This window comes from Aethalodelphis obliquidens, unplaced genomic scaffold (assembly GCF_003676395.1).
Source record: "Aethalodelphis obliquidens isolate GAN/ISIS:26980383/991018 unplaced genomic scaffold, ASM367639v1 scaffold3, whole genome shotgun sequence".
Taxonomy (NCBI): domain Eukaryota; kingdom Metazoa; phylum Chordata; class Mammalia; order Artiodactyla; family Delphinidae; genus Aethalodelphis; species Aethalodelphis obliquidens.
The window spans coordinates 47,526,730-47,550,420 of record NW_020837947.1 but is presented as its reverse complement, the minus strand read 5'-3'; the positions used below and the strand labels follow the sequence as shown (position 1 = coordinate 47,550,420).

At 36.3% G+C, this 23,691-nt stretch overlaps 1 protein-coding gene across 3 annotated transcripts in view; it reads right to left on the bottom strand.

The window, feature by feature from the left end:
* Window positions 1-23,691, bottom strand: part of REV3L (REV3 like, DNA directed polymerase zeta catalytic subunit) — a 183,636-nt gene that overhangs the window by 50,568 nt on the left and 109,377 nt on the right. For all 3 annotated transcript variants that reach the window (XM_027088496.1, XM_027088475.1, XM_027088486.1), the window contains 5 exons: window positions 20,656-21,569; window positions 18,763-18,842; window positions 17,313-17,438; window positions 4,867-5,056; window positions 3,598-3,709 (listed from right to left, as the gene is read on the bottom strand). In XM_027088496.1, coding sequence (XP_026944297.1) covers window positions 3,598-3,709; window positions 4,867-5,056; window positions 17,313-17,438; window positions 18,763-18,842; window positions 20,656-21,569 — 1,422 coding nt within the window. The remainder of the gene's footprint in view (window positions 1-3,597; window positions 3,710-4,866; window positions 5,057-17,312; window positions 17,439-18,762; window positions 18,843-20,655; window positions 21,570-23,691) is intronic.

Below are 23,691 nucleotides of genomic sequence, written 5' to 3'. Positions count from 1 at the left end.
AGGCATTACAATTTGGTCACAGTTAACCTTGGTCTTAAGAGAAGACTTTGGAAGATTGCTGCAGTACCTATCACATACATTTCTAAACATGGGTACAACATGAAGAAGATGCCAGATGATTACAGAGCCCTTCTGTTGACTCTTAAATAGTTCTTCCACCTTCTTCAACTGAATTTTTTTGATTCATGAAACATCTACTTATTTATAAGAATTATTATTCCAATCAGCTACTTGCTCTGTTGTGGTAACTGACTAATAGAGTGATTAAGTACACTTATTTTCTGATAATGTTTTGAAAGTATTTTTTTCTCAATTAACAAGTACCTATTTTATAAACTACTACTGCTCAGAGATTACCACTGAAAAAACAGAAAGCTACCCTTAATGCTTCTCTTAATGGATTTATTAATATTTTGTTCTTTTAGAAAAACTGCCATTTCAGTATTTTTCAGATCTATTATATTTATTTTTTGACCTAGAGGCTGTTTTGTTTTACAAGACTCTCAAAGCTCAGAAAACATCTTTTTCAAGTTCAAAGTCCCAAGGATTCTATATTTCTTCTGTGAAAACATTCAGTGACAATAACAAAATCTTGGTGACTTGTTCTGCAATTTTTGTAAATTTTATTCACTCTACCAGGTTTCTAAAAGTTATAGAAAGAACAAGGTTGGGTAGATAGGATTAGTAGTGAAGAACAAAACTGTGCTTCTGATGAAGCATCAGAAAAAAGCAGCAAATAAGAAAATAATTTTATTTGCTTAGGCAGAAAAAAGCTGCTTTACAATTAATATTTTAGATAACCCAATAACATCTGTACAGATGAGAGGTGAGGGGGCTCTAACTAGGGGAGTAGCAATGGGCATGGGGAGGGGGAGGGGAGAAGGAATGATCTTGAAAGATAATTCTGAGGTTAAATGGATAGGATGTAATGCATGGATTAGAGAAGAAAAAAAGGTAGGACTCAAAACTTAAATTATTTAAGTTAGGGAGTCCGGGGAAATGTGAAATTAATAGTTCAAGGAAATACAGAAAGAGAAAAATGTTTGTGACAAGAAGATAATGAATTTGGTTTTACTTGTGTAATATCGCTTTGCATTATTTTATGTGTTTGCCACCTGAGCAGGTAAATATTAAGAACAGAAAAATAAAGACAATAAAACTCTTTGAGAATATGCATCTATATCTTATTCAATCTTATATTCAGCACTTAAGAACTGTACCTTACACATAGAGTTAATATTTAAGTACTGACCAGGCTAAGAGTTTTATGTGCTTTATCTCACTTAATTCTCGTATCTATTACCCCTTTTACAGATGAGGAAACCAAAGTTTAGAGAGATAATTAACTTGCTCAAGACAAAAAGACAGAGCTGGCTGACTCCCAAGCCTACGCTCTTAGCAAAACCTGTGTAGAGTAGGTGCTCAACAAATGAGGTATAAGAAGGAAATAATCTTTTAGGGAGCTGTTTGGACTAATATATAAAGGACATTACAGAATTGAAATGTTGATATTTAAGCATTTTTCTTTTTTTCTAATAGCCATATCATCTTTTGAATAAGAACCAGAAGTTAGTTTTATTTTGTTTACTGCATTTTTCTTAACAACCAGTATAATTCATGTTATGGACATTTAAGAAAGTTACTACACTTGCAAATGACTGATAAGATTCTCAATGTTCACAGGTAATCCTATTGCTGGGAATAAACCTAACAAGGAGAAGACAAGCATACAAAGCCCAGGGACATTACTGGATATGTGCTGGCCCATAAAATGGTATCTGCCTAAAACTCTTACATGTTCCTTTTGCTAAGCTGCTTGCAGTGGGGGTACTAAAAGTACCTGACATGTTGATATCTCTATGAGAAGATAAAAGATAGGACTGACAATGGCAAGACTCAAATGGATGGGAATCCATCCAGTCACCAGTGCAATAAATAGTAAAAATACATTCCTCTTTTTTCCTCCCTAGAGTGGTGGGTAGCAGCATATCATTTTTTTTATGCTTTGACATTTAATCTAATTTTGTTTCACTGAAAACGTTTTCTGGTTTTCTGATTTTCAAAATGGTTTATGTTAACCCATCTGGGATGCAATCAGATGTTGAATCAGTAAAACATCACCTTGACCTTTCTTTTTTTTTTTTTTTTTTTGCAGTACGCGGGCCTCTCACTGTTGTGGCCTCTCCCATTGCGGAGCACAGGCTCCGGACGCGCAGGCTCAGCGGCCATGGCTCACGGGCCCAGCCGCTCCGTGGCATGTGGGATCTTCCCGGACCGGGGCACGAACCCGTGTCCCCTGCATCGGCAGGTGGACTCTCAACCACTGCGCCACCAGAGAAGCCCCACCTTGATCTTTAATGCAGGATATCGTCTCAGTTTTATAGGAAAAAGTTCGACTACAAAAGCAGAACAGAAAGGCTTGAGCGTAACAACACGCTCAAGGACAGCTTTTATCCATACATCAGGATCCAGAGTATTTTCCAGCCTGCTTTAGGCATTTAAAAACCTAAATCTAGCAATGGGCAATGGCTACTAAGAGTTATACTCTTGAGAAAATGCAAAAGAGATCCACTTAATTGTTTAATTTTTAAATTAAAATTTTTTTGGTTAAAAACTCTTTCATAAATTTTGACAAGATTCTACTATCAAGCATCAAAGCCAACTATCAAATGGTCAAAAGAGATTTTCAAGAAACTATGTGCACAAAAAAGTATGTACCAGATAGTCCTAAATTTATGAACAAATTACATTCCAAAGTTTTTTGGAAATACTGATTTGTTTAAAACTCAGAAAAAATTTTCTTAAAAAAAAAAAAAAAGAAAAAGAAAAGAGGTACTGAAATGGTGGCTGGCTCCCAAGGTAGAAGACTATTTAATGAATAATACAATTTAACTTTAGTACAGTTACCCATTATTTCATCACCATAGAAAAATGCTAAAATCCAACTGGGAAAGCTAGAGGCTAAGCTAATATTTCTCTTTCACTGGCCCCAAATCCTGAGAGTAGAATACTCCTTTTCTTATTCCTAATCTGCTGGAAATGGTGATGGTGGTTGGAGATGAGGGCAAAATCCTTTCCGGGCTAACTTTTCTTTCAAGGGCCATAGGAAGGTATTCGCTTCCTATTTTTTAAATTTTTTTAATAATTTTTTTTCTTTTTTATTTATTTATTTGTGGCTGAGTTGGGTCTTTGTTGCTGCATGTGGGCTTCCTCTAGTTGCGGCGAGTGGAGGCTACTCTTCGTCGCAGTGCATGGGCTTCTCCTTGCGGTGGCTTCTCGTTGCGGAGCACAGGATCTAGGTGTGTGGGCTTCAGTAGTTGTGGCACATGGGCTTTAGTAGTTGTGGCTCGCAGGTTCTAGAGCGCAGGCTCAGTAGTTGTGGCGCACGGGCTTAGTTGCTCCACGGCATCATGTGGGATCTTCCCAGACCAGGGCTTGAACCTGTGTCCCCTGCACTGGCAGGCGGATTCCTAACCACCACACCATCAGGGAAGCCCATCACTTCCTATTTTTAACTTTCACCTATATTAATCAAAAGTAGCACAAAAGGACTCTGAACAAAAACTGGAAAAAAAATCAGAAAATACAAAACAATACCTCTTTATTATATGTGCAATTTCTTGAAAAAGTGCCTTCTCATCAGCAGCATAGGTAACTTCTAGTCCTGTAATCCCAGATCTAATAAGCAATGGGGTCTGATATCTGATATCTAAGAATAAACAAAATATTTATTACATATAATTGTTTAAGTAATATTATCCCTTACTTTTGAGTAAGACTATGCACCTAAAATACTTTAAAATGAGACAGCATTCCCCAAAGTAAATATGTAATTAGCTCAGTTTCTTGAAAATTTTCTTAAAGGTTTTCTAGTACATGTAACTGAAAATTCAAATTTCATATTTTCAATTATTTTCCTGAAAAGTCTACATTCACAAAATTCCCCAGATAACGTGTCACCCAAAAAGAAATATTATTACTTTGTTTCTTCCTACAGGAAGAGGCTTGCTTAGTGGAGAATATTTTACTCAGTGGTATGCTGGAGAATGCTTATAAGCACCTCTCCAGGAAAGAAAAAAAAAAAGCCCTGATTTGTACTTCTTGTCTATATCCAAGATGTGAAAACTTCCCACCATGGCTAATTTGAAACTACCAATGTGACATCAACTAGTTCAAAAAATTCATGAAAATTTAGCATTGGCTTGTGAACTGGTACAAGCCAGCTCAAGCACATCACTGATTAAACTGCAAATTCCTGTACAGTTTTGTTATATGTTAAGACTTCCTCCTCAATTGACTGAATTCACATATTACTATTTAAAATTGCAGAGGAACACCTGGTATTTTATAAACTGCCTTACATGGTATCCTGTATGAAGTACCTCTGAACCAAAAGTGTATGTATTTAGGAAGAGATATCAACAAAATTAGAATATATCTTAAGTCTTTTATAAACCATTAACTTACAGTAGTAACTTAACTCCTTAAAGTAAAGAGAAACTCTGTATTAGCAGCAAAATACCAGCATGCATATATAAGGAAGGCTGTCCACCCAACGTACACAATTATTTGACTTCAGTATTAACAATTAGTATTTTATATAATAATATTTAGATCAAATTAGATATGATAATTGGAAATTTTATTAAGCTCTTTATATTGTATTGTTTCTGACTTCTAACAATAATTCAAGAATAATGAATTTAGGACAAAGCTATAGACAACATTTCCTACTCCCACCTCAGCAAACATTTTACAGAGGAGTTCCTTATGCTTGCTTGGTTTAGATCTTGAGGAAAGAAACTGTGCCATTAAAAGGTTCATCCTAATGTAGGTAGGTATAAAATTAATAAAAATGAACAATACCTTGACTAGAGACTTTGTCTTTATCAATCACTATTACACCTGTGAGTTCTGTTTTGTCTGTATCCAGCAGTGGAGTGTCAGATGAGATGCAGTAGAACAGAGCACAGATTGGGTCAAATTCAGGATCTGGTTCTAAGTCTCGTCTAGTTCGAGCATGTAATTCCACACTGATTAGAGTAAGATTTTGTATCTATAAAAGGAAATAAAAATCACACTTTTAAACATTTTTTTTGAGACATGCCGAAAGAAGTATGTTTCACTAAGACTCTAAGGAAATACACGTGTAAAATTACAGAAAAAAATGGTTATAAAGGACACATTCACAATTTAACACTCCACAAATTAAAACTAGATTTTTACTTCTAAGATTAGCTTAAATCAATTCACGTTTTTCTTTTAGAAAATCTGCTTACGCTGTAATTTCTTAATGACAACACACACTTAAAACTATCTGTCTAGAGTACATGCAGTGCCTCTGAATTTTCGCAATTTCTATTTGAGAAAGAGAATGACTAGTCCAGGTGGTCGTACATTCAAACCAAAGTCTGTTGATTTTACCTTTTACTTTCTACCCAGTTAATTATAGTTTTACCTATATTTTAAACGGAAAAGACAGATATTTTTTAGTTTGAAACTCCTACCTATTAATCCTCTGAGGGCTACTTAAATTTAGAGTTTTGTACATACTAGGCAGATTTTTCATTACAGTTTTTCCTGAAAACAAAAAATCGTAAGAATTGTATGGTGTCAACTACACAATAGCCAGCTTTTTGCCTATGCACATTTTCTCTTTGACATATAATGCAAAAAATGTAATATTTTGCTTTTTACACTTATTTTCCTATGCTAATAAAAACTCTTCTTAACTGTAATCCTTTGTTATCTTTCTAAGACAGAGTAAGAATAAACTCTGGGTAAGAAAAACAAGATATATGTTGGATGATTAATGATTACAGCTAGAATTATAGCCATCATTGTACCAGTAATACACATATACCTGACAATGAAAAATTAGTAGACTACTGGTAATTACTCAGATCATATAAATTTAATAAAGGATTTATATTTTGTATTTATCTTGCATGCCATCTGTTGAAGAAATGTAAATGCAAGGCTCTCCTTAGTGATGGGAGTAGAATTTGGTAGATATCTTTGGAGGACAACTTAGAAATATCTACCAAAATTTTAAAAGGACAGAACAAATTAGGGGTTACCAGTGGGAAGAGAGAAGGGGAGACGGTCAAGATACAGACAGGGGATTAAGAGATAAAAAACACTATGTATAAAATAAATAAGCAACAAAGATATTTTGTACAGTACAGGGAAATACAGCCATTATTTTATAATAACTTTTTTTGTTGTTTTTTTTTTTTTTGCGGTACGCGGGCCTCTCACTGTTGTGGCCTCTCCCGTTGTGGAGCACAGGCTCCAGGCGCGCAGGCTCAGCGGCCATGGCTCACGGGCCCAGCTGCTCCGCAGCATGTGGGATCTTCCCGGACCGGGGCACGAACCCGTGTCCCCTGCATCGGCAGGTGGACTCTCAACCACTGCGCCACCAGGGAAGCCCTCAACTTCACTTTTATTTCGCAAAAATAGATTAAGATCCTGAACATTTCAGCTGCAAAATTATGGCATAACCTTATCTGTAAGAGGAGTTTGCATTCTACATAACTTTCCCATAGGTTTTGGGTATTTTCTTCACTTGGGTTTCATCAGAAGTTCATTACTTTTTCCTTTGCTCTTGAAATTTAGGTGTTGGATATGTCTTATGTCCATTACATTAGAACTGATGAAGCATTAGTGTTATCTGCAGAGGCAAGTAAAAGATTAAGACAATCGTAGAGATACTGTTGTTTAAAAAGCATTGCTGGGCTTCCCTCGTGGCACAGTGATTGAGAGTCCGCCTGGCGATGCAGGGGACATAGGTTTGTGCCCCGGTCCGGGAAGATCACACGTGCCACGGAGTGGCTGGGCCCGCAAAAAAAAAAAAAAAAAAAAAAATTGAATCACTATGTTGTACACCTGAAACTAATATAATGTTGTAAATCAACTATATTTCAATTAGAAAAAAAGACATATCCTTTGATCTAGCATTTATACTCTTGAGAATAAGCCTGTAGATATATTCATATATGTAGCCAAAATATATGCACAAAGATGTTCACTAAAGATGATAATATTTTCAGTTTTTTATAAGTTAAAAAGACTAAAAACCTAAATGTCTATCAGTTGGGAACTGGTTACATAAATTATGTGGCTTCCATAAAAACTACAGAATGGAAAACTCTGTAGCCTTTAAAATTTTCAAAAGAATGAGCCAGATCTACGTGTCCTAAAATGGAAAGACCACCATAATACACGGATAAATGGAACGAATGTAGTATGCTTCCATGTATGTTAAAAATGTTAAGTACATGCATAGAAAATGTCTGCAAAGAGACAAAAAATATAAAACTGTTTATTGCTTTTGGGGAAGTGGACTGCTTAGTCAGGTGGGAGAGAAGCTTACTTTTCAATGGAAATCTTTTTGTCTTTTTTTAACATCTTTATTGTAGTATAATTGCTTTACAATGGTGTGTTAGTTTCTGCTTTATAACAAAGTGAATCAGCTATACATATACAAATATCCCCATATCTCCTCCCTCTTGTGCCTCCCTCCCATCCTCCCTATCCCACCCCTCTAGGTGGTCACAAAGCACCAAGATGATCTCCCTGTGCTATGCAGCTGCTTCCCACTAGCTATCTATTTTACATTTGGTAGTGTATATATGTCCATGCCACTCTCTCACTTCGTCCCAGCTTACCCTTCCCCCTCCCCATGTCCTCAAGTCCATTCTCTATGTCTGTGTCTTTATTCCTGTCTTACCCCTAGGTTCTTCATGACATTTTTTTTTCTTAGATTCCATATATATGTGTTAGCATACGGTATTTGTCTTTCTCTTTCTGACTTACTTCACTCTGTATGACAGACTCTAGGTCCATCCACCTCACTACAAATAACTCAATTTTGTTTCTTTATATGGCTGAGTAATATTCCATTGTATATATGTGCCACATCTTCTTTATCCATTCATCTGTTGATAGACACTTACGTTGCTTCCATGTCCTGGCTATTGTAAATAGAGCTGCAATGAACATTGTGGTAATCTTTTTGTCATGATGTTAAATTTTTTACCATGTACATGTATGTAATAGTGCATGCATTCATTAGTAACTTTGTTATTAAGTACTTTTTAAAATATAAGAACATTAATTATGCATGTATAAGGCATATGGAATAAAACAAATTTCCAAAAATCCACCACTTTCCTTAAGAAATATATATTGCTGTTTCTATTTTTTTAAAAAACAAGTAATATTAAAAAAAAATTAAACCAAGTAAAATGGGGAGCTAATGAAAAGAACTTTTACTTTTAAATATATACTCTCCAGAATTTATTCTTTTAAACGATAAGCATGTACAAAAATGTGAAATGGAAAACCTCTCTCCAAACCCAAACAAAACAAAAAAAAAACCCACTTTAATTAGGAAACAATGAACACGTGGAAAGACTATGGAGAAGCCTGAAGACAATTTCAGGTCAAAAAGAGTCTTGGAGGTTGACTTATTCATATACCAGGCCAAACTGCACACTCAAATTTTGCCTTTTTATTCCTCGACATAAAATGCATTAGTGTTCTTAGGGGCATTTTTTTCTAAGCCAACATATGGAATGAAGAGATGGAGAGAGAGATGTACTAAGTGTTATCAGTAAAGACATGGGTAAGAAAGGGACAAGGGGGGCAGAGTCAAGATGGCATAATAGGAGAACATGGATTTACATCTCCTCAAAGCTAGGGCACCTACCAGACACCAGTGGGGGACTATAGACACCTAGGGCATGGTAGGAACCCCCACCGACTGGGTAGGATGTGGGGCATGGGGGGAGTGAAGGGGGAGGAGAACTGGAGGTGGCCCAGGACTGCTGCCCCTGAGGGGCGGCTGGGGAGGGGAAGGGATCCCACGACCGAAGGGGGAAATTGGGGGACCACTGGAAGGGCAGAGGATCAAAAGGGAGCATGGCCAGGCGTCCCCTGCCCACGTGGACCCCCAGGAACCTGATGAGATCCCAGGCCTGATCCTCTGCCCACCTAGGTGCCCTCTAGCTGTGCGGGTCCGGAAGGAATGGGAGGGAGGAAAGGGGGAGCAAAAGTAAAGGCTGGACCTCTGGGACCGGCTGAGGGGTGGCTCGGGGAGGGCAGGAGTTCCTACACCCAGTGGGACCCACCCATGGTTAGGGGTCCAGCGGTGACGGGGGAGACTCTGGGGGAGATGGTGCGGGAGTGGTGCGAGGAAATTGAAGGGATCAGGGCCAGCGCTTTCCCTGTCTACTTAGGCACCAGGGAGCCTGTTGGGCTCCCGGGCCTAATCCTGTGCCCTCTAAGCCTCCCTCCTGCAAAGCGGAGCCCAAGCCCCGCCCCTACACCCCCACCCAGGGCCCCACCTCTACACTCAGAGACCCACCACAATACCTGGGCCTAAACCTCACCCACACACCCTCACTCAGGGCCCTACCTCCAAACTCTGGAACTCCACACTCCAGAGGCCCTCCTTTCCATGTGCTGCCTCTCCCCCCTGACAGGCCCTGCCCCACACTTGAACACACACCCCCCCCCCACCAACCACCTAGGTCCTGCCCCACCCTAAACCCTGCCTCTGCCTAAGTTACACCCCCCCACCTAAACTCCACCCCCATAGCCAAGGCTTTTTTTTTTCTTTTCTTTTCTTTTTTCCTCTTTTAGATTGGGGTTCTCTTTTGCTTTGTTGATTCAATGTTGTTGATTCTTTAATATTTTGATTTTTCCTAATAAATCTTTTATTTTTCTAATTTTATTTTATTCTTTATACTTTGTTATCGTTCTCTCCTTTTGGCTTGTTCCCCCCACCCTTTCTTTTTTCTGTTGTGGTTTTATTTTACCTTGTTGCAGTTCTTTCAATTATAGTTTTATTTTTCCTAACGTATTTTCTATCTTTCTAATTTTATTTTTTTATTCTTTGATATTGTACTGCTCCTTTTTCTCTCGCTCTCTCTTTTTTTTTAACCGTGCCATGAAGCTTGCGAGATCTTGGTTCCCAGGCTGGAGGTTGGGCCCGAGTTCCTGTGGTGGGAACTCCCAGTCCAAACTGCTGGACTAACAGAGAACCTCAGACCCCAGGGAATATCAATCGGAGTGAGGCCTCCCGTAGGTCCTCATCTCAGCACCAAAACCCAACTCTATCTAACTGCCTGCAAACTCCACTGCTGGACGTCTCAGGTCAAACAACCAGTGAGACAGAAATACAGTACCACCCATCAAAAAAAAAAAAAAAACCCTACAAAAAAATACATTACAGACGAAGGAGCAAGGTAAAACCCACAAGACCAAATAAATGAAGACAAAATAGGCAACCTACCTGAAAAATAATTCAGAGTAATGATAGTAAAGATGATCCAAAATCTCAGAAACAGAATGGAGAAAATACAAGAAACATTTAAAAAGGACCTAGAAGAACTAAAGAGCAAACAAAAACTGATGAGCAACACAATTACTGAAATTAAAAATACTGTAAAAGGAATCAACAGCAGAATAACTGAGGCAGAAGAACAGATAAGTGACCTGAAAGATAAAATAGTGGAAATAACTACTGCAGAGCAGAATAAAGAAAAAACGATGAAAAGAATTGAGGACAATCTCAGAGACCTCTGGGACAAAATTAAATGCACCAACATTCGAATTATAGGGGTCCCAGAAGAAGAGAAGAGACTGAGAAAATATTTGAAGAGATTATAGTCGAAAACTTCCCTAACATGGGAAACGAAATAGTCAGTCAAGTCCAGGAAGCACAGAGAGTCCCATACAGGATAAACCCAAAGAGAAACACGCCAAGACACATATTAATCAAACTCTCAAAAATTAAATACAAAGAAAACATATTAAAAGCAGCAAGAGAAAAGCAACAAATAACATACAAGGGAATCCCCATAAGGTTAACAGCTGATTTTTCAGCAGAAACACTGCAAGCCAGAAGGGAGTAGCAGGACATATTTAAAGTGATGAAAGGGAAAAACCTACAACCAAGGTTACTCTACCCAGCAAGGATCCCATTCAGATTCAATGGAGAAATTAAAACCTTTAAAGATAAAGCAAAAGTTAAGAGAATTCACCACCAAACCAGCTTTACAGCAAATGCTAAAGGAACTTCTCTGGGCAGGAAATACAAGACAAGGAAAAGACCTGCAAAAACAAACCCAAAACAATTAAGAAAATGGTAATAGGAACATAAATATCAATAATCACCTTAAATGTAAATGAATTAAATGCTACAACCAAAAGACATAGACTGTCTGACTGGATACAGAAACAAGACCCATACATATGCTGTCTACAAGAGACCCAATTCAGACCTAGGGACAAATACAGACTGAAAGTGAGGGGACGGAAAAAGATATTCCATGCAAGTGGAAATCAAAAGAAAGCTGGAGTAGCAATTCTCATATCAGACAAAATAGACTTTAAAATAAAGACTACTACAAGAGACAAAGAAGGACACTATGTAATGATCAAGGGATCAATACAAGAAGAAGATATAACAATTGTAAATATTTATGCACCCAACATAGGAGCACCTCAGTACACACGGCAATGCTAACAGCCATAAAAGGGGAAATCGACAGTAACACCGAAATAGTAGGGGACTTTAACACCCCACTTTCACCAACGGACAGATCATCCAAAATGAAAATGAATAAGGAAACACAAGCTTTAAATGATACATTAAACAAGATGGACTTAATTGATATTTATAGGACATTCCAACCAAAAACAACAGAATACACTTTCTTATCAAGTGCTCATGGAACATTCTCCAGGATAGATCGTATCTTGGGTCACAAATCAAGCCTAGGTAAATTTAAGAAAACTGAAATTGTATCAAGTATCTTTTCTGACCACAACGCTATGAGACTAGATATCAGTTACAGGAAAAAAACTGTAAAAAAAATACAAACACATGGAGGCTAAACAATACACTACTAATTAACCAATATTTCACTGAAGAAATCAAAAAATACCTAGAAACAAATGACAATGAAAGCACAATGAACCAAAACCTATGGGATGAAGTAAAAGCAGTTCTAAGAGGGAAGTCTATAGCATACAATGCTACCTCAAGAAACAAGAAAAATCTCAAATAAACAATCTAAACTTACACCTAGAGGAATTAGGGAAAGAAGAACAAAAAAACCCCAAAGTTAGCAGAAGGAAAGAAATCATAAAGATCAGATCAGAAATAAGAAATAAATGAAAAAGAAATGAAGGAAACAACAGCAAAGATCAATAAAACTAAAAGCTGGTTCTTTGAGAAGATAAACAAAGTTGATAAACCATTAGCCAGACTCATCAAGAAAAGAAGGGAGAAGACTCAGATCAATAGAATTAGAAATGAAAAAGGAGAGGTAACAAATTACACTGCAGAAGTACAAAGGATCATGAGAGACTTCTACAAGAAACTATAGGCCAATAAAATGGACAACCTGAAAGAAATGGACAAATTCGTAGAAAAGCACAACCTTCCAAGACTGAACCAGGAAGAAATAGAAAATATTAACAAATGACAAGCACTGAAATTGAAACTGTGATTAAAAATCTTCCAACAAACAAAAGCCCAGGACCAGATACCTTCACAGGCAAATTCTCTCAAACATTTAGAGAAGAGCTAACACCCATCCTTCTCAAACCCTTCCAAAATATAGCAGAGGGAGGAACATTCCCAGGCTCATTCTACGAGGCCACCATCAACCTGGTACCAAAACTAGACAAAGATGTCACAGAAAAAGAAAACTACAGGCCAACAATATCTCTGATGAACAAAGATGCAAAAATCCTCAACAAAATACTAGCAAACAGAATCCAACAGCACATTAAAAGGATCATACACCATGATCAATGGGGTTTATCCCAGGAATGAAGGATTCTTTAATATATGCAAATCAATCAATGTGATACACCATATTAACAAACTGAAGGAGAAAAACCATATGGCCATCTCAATCAATGCAGAAAAAGCTTTTGACAAAATTCAACACCCATTTATGATAAAAACTCTCCAGAAAGTAGGCATAGAGGGAACCTACTGCAACATAATAAAGACCATATATGACAAACCCACAGCCAACATCGTTCTCAATGGTGAAAAACTGAAACCATTTCCTCTAAGATCAGGAACAAGGCAAGGTTGCTCACTCTCATGACTATTATTCAACATAGTTTTGGAAGTTGTAGCCAGGGCAATCAGAGAAGAAAAAGAAATAAAAGGAATACAAATTGGAAAAGAAGAAGTAAAACTGTCACTGTTTGCAGATGACATGATACTACACATAGAGAATCCTAAAGATGCTACCAGAAAACTACTAAAGCTAATCAATGAATTTGGTAGAATAGCGGGATACAAAATTAATGCACAGAAATCCCTTTCATTCCTATACACTAATGATGAAAAATCTGAAAGAGAAATTAAGGAAACACTCCCATTTACGATTGCAACAAAAAGAAAAAAATACCTGAGAATAAACCTACCAAAGGAGGTAAAAGATCTGTATGCAGAAAACTATAAGACAATGATGAGAGAAATTAAAGATGATACAAACAGATGGAGAGATATACTGTGTTCCTGGATTGGAAGAATCAACATTGTGAAAATGACTCTACTACCCAAAGCAATCTACAGATTCAGTGCAATCCCTATCAAACTACCACTGGCATTTTTCACAGAACTAGAACAAAAAATTGCACAATTTGTATGGAAACACAAAAGACCCCAAATAGCCAAAGCAATCTTGAGAAAGAAAAACGGACCTGGAGGAATCAGGCTCCTGGACTTCAGACTATACTACAAAGCTACAGTAATCAAGACAGTATGGTACTGGAACAAAAACAGAAATATAGATCAATGGAACAGGATAGCAAGCCCAGAGATAAACCCACACACATATGATCACCTTATCTTTGATAAAGGAGGCAAGAGTATACAATGGAGAAAAGACATCCTCTTCAATAAGTGCTGCTGGGAAAACTGGACAGCTACATGTAAAAGAATGAAATTAGAACACTTCCTAACACTATACACAAAAATAAACTCAAAATGGATTAAAGACCTAAATGTAAGGCCAGATACTATAAAACTCTTAGAGGATACTATAAAACTCTTAGAGGAAAACAGGCAGAACACTCTATGACATAAATCACAGCAAGATCCTTTTTGACCCACCTCCTAGAGAAATGGAAATAAAAATAAACAAATGGGACCTAATGAAACTAAAAGCTTTTGCATAGCAAAGGAAACCATAAAAAAGACAACCCTCAGAATGGGAGAAAATATTTGCAAACGAAGCAACTGACAAAGGATTAATCTCCAAAGCATACAAGCAGCTTATGTAGCTCAATATCAAAGAAACAAACAACCCAATCCAAAAATGGGCAGAAGACCTAAATAGACATTTCTCCAAAGAAGATATACAGATTGCCAACAAACACATGAAAAGATGCTCAATATCACTAATCATTAGAGAAATGCAAATCTAAACTACAGTGAGGTATCACCACACACAGGTCAGAATGGCCATCATCAAAAATTCTACAAACAATAAATGCTGGACAGGGTGTGGAGAAAAGGGAACTCTCTTGCAATGTTGGTGGGAATGTAAATTGATACAGCCACTATGGAGAACAGCATGGAGGTTCCTGAAAAAACTAAAAATAGGGCTTCCCTGGTGGTACAGTGGTTGAGGGTCCACCTGCCGATGCAGGGGACATGGGTTTGTGCCCCAGTCCGGGAAGATCCCACATGCTGCGGAGTGGCTGGGCCCGTGAGCCATGGCCGCTGAGCCTGCACGTCCGGAGCCTGTGCTCCGCAACAGGAGAGGCCACAACAGTGAGAGGCCTGTGTACCGCAAAAAAAAAACAACTAAAAGAAAACCTAAAAATAGAACTACCATATGACCCAGCAATCCCACTATTGGGCATATACCCTGAGAAAACCATAATTCAAAAAGAGTCATGTACCACAATGTTCACTGCAGCACTATTTACAACAGCCAGGACATGGAAGCAACCTAAGTGTCCACTGACAGATGAATGGATAAAGAAGATGTGGCACATATATACAATGGAATATTACTCAGCCATAAAAAGAAACAAAACTGAGTTATTTGTAATGAGGTAGATGGACCCAGAGTCTGTCACACAGAGTGAAGTAAGTCAGAAAGAGAAAAACAAATACCGTATGCTAACACATATATATGGAATTTTAAAAAAAGATGGTTCTGAAGAACCTAGGGGCAGGATGAGAATCAAGACACAGATGTAGAGAATGGACTTCAGGACACAAGGAGGGGAAAGTAAGCTGGGGCAAAGTGAGAGAGTAACTAAGACATCTATACACTACAAAAAGATAGCTAGTGGGAAGCAGTTGCATAGCACAGGGAGATTAGCTCTGCTTTGCAACCACCTAGAGGGGTGGGATAAAGAGAGTGGGAGGGAAACGCAAGAGGGAGGGGATGTGGGGATATACATATGCATATAGCTGATTCACTTTTTTATACAACAGAAACTAACACAACATTGTAAAGCAATTATACTCCAATAAAGACGTTGAAAAAAAAAAAGAAAGGGCAACAACTGCAAATTTTCTCTTCTGAATTGAGTATTTATATGCAGAAGAGAGAGAGAGATTAGCCCAGGGTAATGGGAAACAGGAAAAAATGCTGTGAGCACAATTTTGTAGAAAACGGAATAGAGTATAGTAGATATTTTTTTGGTTCAATCCCTATTTGACCACCAGGTGGCTATTTGGAGTGTGCCTTGAGATGAAGGAAGCATGTGATGGGAAGCTATGAGCAACCTGCTGGACCCCCGAAGTGATTTTAACTTCAAGAAGGCCCAGGATTCTGAAACAGGTTTACGTAGAATAAAATAACAGTACTGGAAGAAAAATATTTTTTTCAAATAATAACAGAAAAATCAAATGTAACAAGTCTTTTTGTTAAGGTGTATCAAATTTGCTTTAATAAATATTTTTTAACAAAGTATTTTAAATTTCGAATTTCGGGTGTGTACTTGATAAGATAAATATTCCTGAGTTTGTTACTTAATTTATCTGGGCTTCCGGGGAGAGTACAAGGCCAGGTATAAAACAGGAACTAAATGAATGCTGTTGAATGAAAAAATGTACAAATAAACAATTAGGGAGTTAGACTATGTTCCAATCTAATTCTCAAAAGTACAATTCTTAGTTCAAATTTAGGGTAAAAATGAGGACAATATTTAAAGTTTCCTCTTAGTCTATTCATCCAATTCTTAGAAGACAGAACTGACTTGAGACCAAAAAACCAACAAAAGAATCAAATTCTCTGCTACAAGGGCAAAAACATAAAACGACTGTATAAACCAGCACTGACCAAAAGAAATATCATGAAAGTCACATACATAATTTAAAATTTTCTAGTTGTCACATTAAAAAATGGTAAAAATAGGTTAAATTAATTTAAAAATATTTTCATTTAATCCAATACATCAAAAACTACCCTTTCAACATGTAATCAATATAAAAAATTACTGATAAGGTACTTTATATTCTATTTTCCTATTAAGTCTTTGAAAGCAGTATGCATTTTACATTTATAGCACATCTCAATGAGGTTGCAAAATTTTTAATGGAAATAAATTAGTTAAAATTAAACGAAATTTAAAATTCCATTCCTAGATGTATAAGCCAAATTTAAAATTCTCAATAGCCACATAGCTAGTGGCTACCATACTGACAGGACAGGTATAAACAACTAAAATATATTCTAATTTTCACCTCATTGCCAGTCACATACGTTACTGTTGTGTTTTCTTTAATACACATAAATTTACAGTGAACCATTCATACATATTCTCCAGTGAGAATGTACATTTTTACAAGATAGCTTCCGAGTCTTTGCATACAGTCTGTGCTGTGAAGGTAACTGGGTTATAAAGATTATGTGAACAAATGCAGCAAGCACTAATCCACTGAGCCAATCAAATAGAAAACACAAGTAGACATCACATTTGGGATGGGATATAATATAATCCCAGAGTAACATATAGAGTTTCCAATAGCTAAAAAACCTTTTCTAATTTTAGCTTCTTTTAAAATTTCAGGTATAAGCTTTGTGAAAATTGTGAAACCACAAAGCAGTCTCAGTAACTGATGACTAGTTTTAAAGTTTCTCTGTTTTATATAAAAAATTGAGACACAAAATAGAAAGGATAATAAGAACAAAATAAAGATTAACAGGTATAGAATTCAATGTATTCCTCTGTCAGTAAAAAATTTCTATACTTGTACCATAGAATAAAACGTAAGAGTTAAAGTGCATGTGTCCTTACTGTTACCGTTTTACCTCATGTAAAGCTTTTGCCTCCTGTAAGTTTTGTATGCTGACTTTGAAACCATAAGTATTGTTTAAAGATGGTCCATCAATCTGGGAAGTGTCTTTCTTTGGAGTATTTACTGCTGCACATTGATTCTATTAAAAAAAACACAGAGCCAGAAAAAGATAAATGAGCAATTATTTCCTTTTTTTTTGATTACTTATTTCTGCTTAGACAACATACTTTATGTACTTAGTAATACAAGATAAACTAGCATCATCTCTTTAGATCCAAGAAGAAACTTAAGTATTTTATTAGCATTTTTTTTCAGGCTAGTAATTCAAGATACTAGAACTGTATATATGGAGAAATATCTGATATAATCTGTAAGCCAACCATAAATTGATTTTTGAGTTTACAAACCCAAAATATTGAAAATAATAGTGTTGTAGAGAGTTGACATTTTACCACAAGGACATTTATCTTGACCTTTCTTGGAAGTATGACAAGCAAGCAAGCAAGCAAGCAATGTATTTGCAACTAGTTTGGCTAAAGTTTAAAGAAGATTTGAAATTGTGGGTTTTTATTTTACCCTAATACAACATGTATCTGAAAGATAAACTAAAGCATAAATAATTTTCAAGGGGTTAGAAAGAACAGAATCTATTTTTTAAAAAAATATTTTTTTCTGATTTCCACATCCATTAACGATTTTCCCCAAAGTGTTGATTTATGTTCACAATACACTCGTACTTGTTTTTAATATATATGACTTGTAATTCAATAATACTGATTTAAAAATGAAAGTTTTAAAAAGCATTTGTAATCTCAAAATAAAAATACTAAAATATATTTTATGTAGTTAATGATATTTATGAGAAGTGACCAATACAGAAGTGATCACTATCATATATTTCTAAGGATACATGTCTAATGTATACTTTTTTCACATAACCATATATTTCTAGGTTAAGTATTACCACAATTTTTAGTATTTGAATAAAGACATTTATGATTTTTCAGAGTTTCAGTAGTAAATAATGTTGCTTTCCTTTGCTACTTAGTAAAATGAACTGAAAAATCAATAATGTTATATTTGAGAAAAAAGTAATAAACCAAGAAAAAGGATATATTTTTGGTGGGATCAAAAATCACTTACTTGAGCTCTGCTGTCATTGGATTGTTCTGATTTTGCCAGTAATCAGTTAATGTATTTGTATCCTCATAATCCACATTTTGGCTATCATATTCACTTTCTCTGTAATATTTGTATTTACATATAAGAATCTTTTAGATCCCAACAACAAAAAAAACTTTAAAAAAATTAGGCAATTTCTTGTTGTCTCAAAGATATGTAAATAAAATGATGCAAAAATATAATTAAAAAATTGAGACACAAAGTTATCAATTATCTAACTGAAATCTAAGAATAAGAATGGATCTTATCCACTGATCTTTAAATATGTTTAGCATAGTTACCTTTGCTTGTGTTAAGAGTACTCTTCTAAAAGCATCAGTGTTACTTCCTTTCTTATGACTCAATTTCTGGGTTTTGGGTTCTGTAGAAAGAAATTTTATATTTAACATGCATATCAAAATTGCCTGCTTCTGTGGGGTTTTTTTGTTTGTTTTCTTGTTGTTTTTCCAAACTCTTAGGTACCGTTCATGAGTACTGTCCTATAAATTCCTCACAAAGACCTCATAATTTAAAAATGAAACTAATTCAAACCTGGGTTCCCCACACTAACTTTTAAAATTTGTATTAAATAATAACATTTAGATTTTAATTATTGATTTTTATACCTAAGTTATTATCCTAGGGAATCACTTAATCCGTTTATTCACTGATTTATCAAGTATTTATGATGAGGGGGAAAAAACAGTATCTACCCTTGTGGGGTCTAGAGAGGAAATCAGACATTCATCAAATATCAATACACACAGAAAAATAAAATTATAACTGGGGTAAGTACAACAAAGGGGAATATAATTGGTAATTTTTAGCCAGGGAGATTAGGAAGGCTTTTTTGAGCTAAAATCATAAGAAAGAGTAGGAATTAACTAGGAACAGAGTGTGGATTTTCCCTGATTACTGAGCAAAAAAACCTAGAGACTGGTTAAGGGTGAATAAGAAAGCTAGGGTAGAAGCCCAGGTGAGAGACGAGGGCTTCGTAGTGGCAGAGACAGAGGTAGAGAGATCTGGGTAATTTAGGAAACAAAGAAGTGTGGAAACCACAGGATGGGCAGTGAGGCAATCAGGTGAGTATTATAAATAAATCCCTTGTTTCTGACCTGTGTAACTCAGTGACAGAGAAATGGTGGTACTATTCATTGAAATAAGGAAAAATGAAAGAGGACCAATGGTTTTCAATGTGCGGGCATGTATGTGTGTGCATAAAGTGTGCTATGTGGTTGGTGGTGAATGAATGCAGTGAGATCACAAATTAAGTTAAAAAAATACTGACCTTGTGGTGGCTTTGAGCATTCAAGTAGAAATGCCAAAGGCAGCTGGATATAGTGTTCTGGAGCTTAAAAGAGGGTTCTGAACTGGAAATTTAAATTTGTGTTATCTATAGTAATCCTGTGGGCAGGAATTAGGTCACACAGGGAAAGAACATAGAGAGAGAAAGCTTAAGGCTAAGCCTTAATAAACTCCAATATTCAGATAATAACTGAGAATGTGAGATAAGCTTCAAAGGAAAGCAAGCAGGAAGAAACAGAGGAGCAGGGGAAAAGCTAAGGGGAGAAGAAGCTCAAAGAAGGAAGGTGTGGTCAGCAAGACAATGGCTGCTTAGAGGGCATGTGATAGGAAGACTGAAAAACATCCATTAGCTTTAGCTACCTGAAGGTTATAAAGAATCTTTACAAGAGCCATACTGGCGGGATGATGGGGGCACAATCCAGTTTGGAGTGGGTTGAGAAATGAGTAGAAGGTAAAGAAATAGAGTTGTCAAATTGGAGAAATCTTTTAAGAAATTTGGCTTTAAAGGAGAGAAGCAGAGAAAAAAGACCAGAAGCCAGCAGCTGTAAGATCAAGGCAGGTGTTTGGTTTTTTTTCTATTTCAAAGAGTGGGAGAGATTTGGGTATATACCAAAGCCAATGGGAAAAATCAAGTTGAGAAGAAGGTAAGGTTTCTGAGAGGGCTCCTATATTTTACCGAGAAGGCAAGAAGACAGGATGAAAGTAGATGTAAGTATATTTCACAGCAGAAAAATAAAAAAGTTTCCAGGTGATGATGTCTTTCCAAGACATGATAAAATAACAATAATCTCTCATTAGCTGAGCTAAAATTTCATTTAAAAATATCTGATTTTCATTACATAGTCTATTGAAAAGCTTTATGGAGGCTTTCTGTTACTTGTAAAACTTACCTGTTGACAAAGGGCTAAGGCCAGTTGCCTCAGGAAGCCTTTCCACAAGTTTTCTCTGTATGATTGGTGTACTATGAAGGCAAAGTGATTCACATATCCCAGTTCTTGTCCTAACATTAATTGGGGATACCACCAGAGGTTCCTGAGGCTCACTGCAGGGGCTTTTCTGTATACCATCTTTTACAGGCTTTAAGAAGTTCTCAATAGTCAGAGAATGTAGGTCCTCTACTAGTGATGAGGATCTGTCACCTCCATTTAATGTTTTGGAATCTGGTGATGTTGCCTCTTGCCAAGGGGGAATCACTGGAGAATCAGGGGAGCTATAACCAACACAATAGTCATCATCATCATCCTCTTCTTTCTCAGCATCATCTGCAGAAGCAACTGGTGGCAGCGTCTGACTTTCACTTGCAGTTCGACTGCATTCTGTGGTTGGTGCTTGTAAAGCAATCTGAGAATTATCAACATCTTCCTTGGTATGTGCTGTAGTGGGGAGTACGTGTGCAGTTGTATCCATTTTTGGAGGCACTACAGGTTTGTCATCTGGATTAACTGAGGAGCTGAAGTTGTCATCAGATTTTACAACTCCAGTTAGCTCCTTTTTAGACAGTTTCTTGGAACGTTCATATTCTTCTTTGGCTTGAAGCCATACTTGAACCAGTTGTCGACTTGGGGCACATTTGCAAGGCATAATCACAATTTTTTTATCTTCAACCATTTTATGGCTATTACTTGACCCTTTATTGACAATTGGTTGGCCATTGTGAGGGGGTGACCCAGGTCTTGGATTTTGAGTCATTGCTGAGAATGCTGTTTTCCATAGACGAAGTCCTTCCAAGGAAAAGTCTCCCTCAAACTCAGCCAGATCATTTGGAAGTCGTGTTTCTACCATGAGAAGCCGTCCACCGATCTCCCTATAAACAATATATTTTAGAACAACTGTTTTGCCTCAAAGAGCAATTACCAAAATATTTAGCTCCTTAACCTAGATATTTTTAAAAGTTCCTTTTGGAGTCTTAAAAATGCCACCTTTCTTCCCTTTCCACACCCTACCCATCCCCTCCAACACACACATTTTATGCAGGTACACTCTATCTTTAGTCTCAATATGCTTTTCCTCACAGGTATATGACTACTAAATTAACTTCCTTCGGAAGGTATCATCAATACCGGGGAAAGAAGGTATTTGTTTTTGTCTGAAGTGTCCAATGAAGCCTTCTTTTCTTCAAGGAGATGGTACAAACTCATCAGATTCCTTTCCTCTACTGATCTTAAATAATTTTCCACTGTCACCACATTAGGATAAAAACAATGGAAGAGTTTACCATCTGAGACTATATCCCTGGATTTTATTTATAGCCTCTTTCTACATTCTCTACTCTCTGTACATAGTAGTTCAGCAAAGCCAGTCAGTTCAAACAAACCTTTGTACCCTATCAAATTCCCTTAAATATTACAAAAAATTATATACAGTTGAGGTAAACTACCATAATTCTTTCTTCCCTTTACATGACAAGGTTTAATACTAACATAAGAACTTAGGAGTTGGCAGAGCCCACATAATTTAAGTGCTACTAATGTATGTGTATGTGAGGAATCACTAATTAAAAGGTAACATGGTTTAGTTTCCAATAGTTATTATAAATATTAAGCTAAACCTCTCTCCTTCTCTAACATATCCATTGGTACTATTTCTGCCTTCTGCAGCAACATAAAATAACCCTACTTTTTCTTCTTCATGGTATCTCTTTCATGGATATGAAGATAGTTCTTAGTTTCTTCAGTTACTTCTCATAGGGCATGATTTCCCAAATGACCAGGTCATTCTCTAGATAAAACTCAATGAACTGAATTCTTGTTTTCTGATTGAAGCTGAAGGAGCAGCACCAGAGTTACATTTCCTTTTCCCCTTTACATGGAAAGATTTTGGCCCCTACTATTTAACTCCATAATCAGGATCTAACACCTTCCCAACACCCACCTTGCAGCTTTATGAAAAATTAGAAGCAGGATTATTGCTATTGAAGGAAATGAGTACACATGTCATGTGACTATACCCAATTCTAATATTAATAATACAGAGATCATAATGAAGTAAAAAATAGCAAAAATTGCTGAGGTGTGGTAGGTTCAGCTTTCTTGAATACTGTCAGCAGCATGCTAATTGCTACAGCTCATGTTGTAATTAATATATATGAAGAGCCTTAAATTTTTCAGTAATCCTTCTTCGAGAGCTGTAAGTAAAAATTCCAAAATAGAAGAAATGCTTTATGAAGAAGATACTAATCACATAATTATGTATAGTAGCAAAACAGAGAGCAACCTTTCTGTCCAGTAATAATCACATGATAGAGTATTATGCAGCCATTAAAATGATGCTTCAACAGACTCAAATTTAGAAAATGTTTACATTATAATGGTAAGTGAATCAATTTCAATGCAATATTGTGACTACAGTAAGAACATTTCATAAAACAAAATAAAAGCTATACTTTAAAAAAGTAAGAAAACACACTAAAATATTAATAGTGGCTGTTACTAGGTAGAGAAATGGTGTAATTTTTATTTCTTCTTTTATACTTCCTAAATTTTCTACAGTGAATACACAGTTTTTAATTTAAAAAAAGATTGTTTTTCAAATATCATGACTATCATCCTTTTATTTCAGCTGCAGAACAAGTGTCAAAGTTGGACAACAACTAATAGCAACACAGAGTAAATGACTAGCACATGATAAATTAACTGGGAATTAAAAAGATGTGTAAGGCTGAGAAGAAAATATAGATCAATGAAAAAATATACCATAATCACTACTGGTAAAGTCAAAGCCTCCAAAATAATGGAAACTAATGTCTAAGGATTATATATTCATATATTCTGGCAGTGAAATAAAAAGAAAGAGTTCCATTCATGTTAAAAGGCCACATGTGGGTACTGGGCAAAACAGAACAGCAAAACTATGTTTTAGGAAGTATGGGGGTAAGGTAGGGGGAGGTATTTTCTGCCCTTTACTTCAAGTCCTCAGAGGAGGGAACT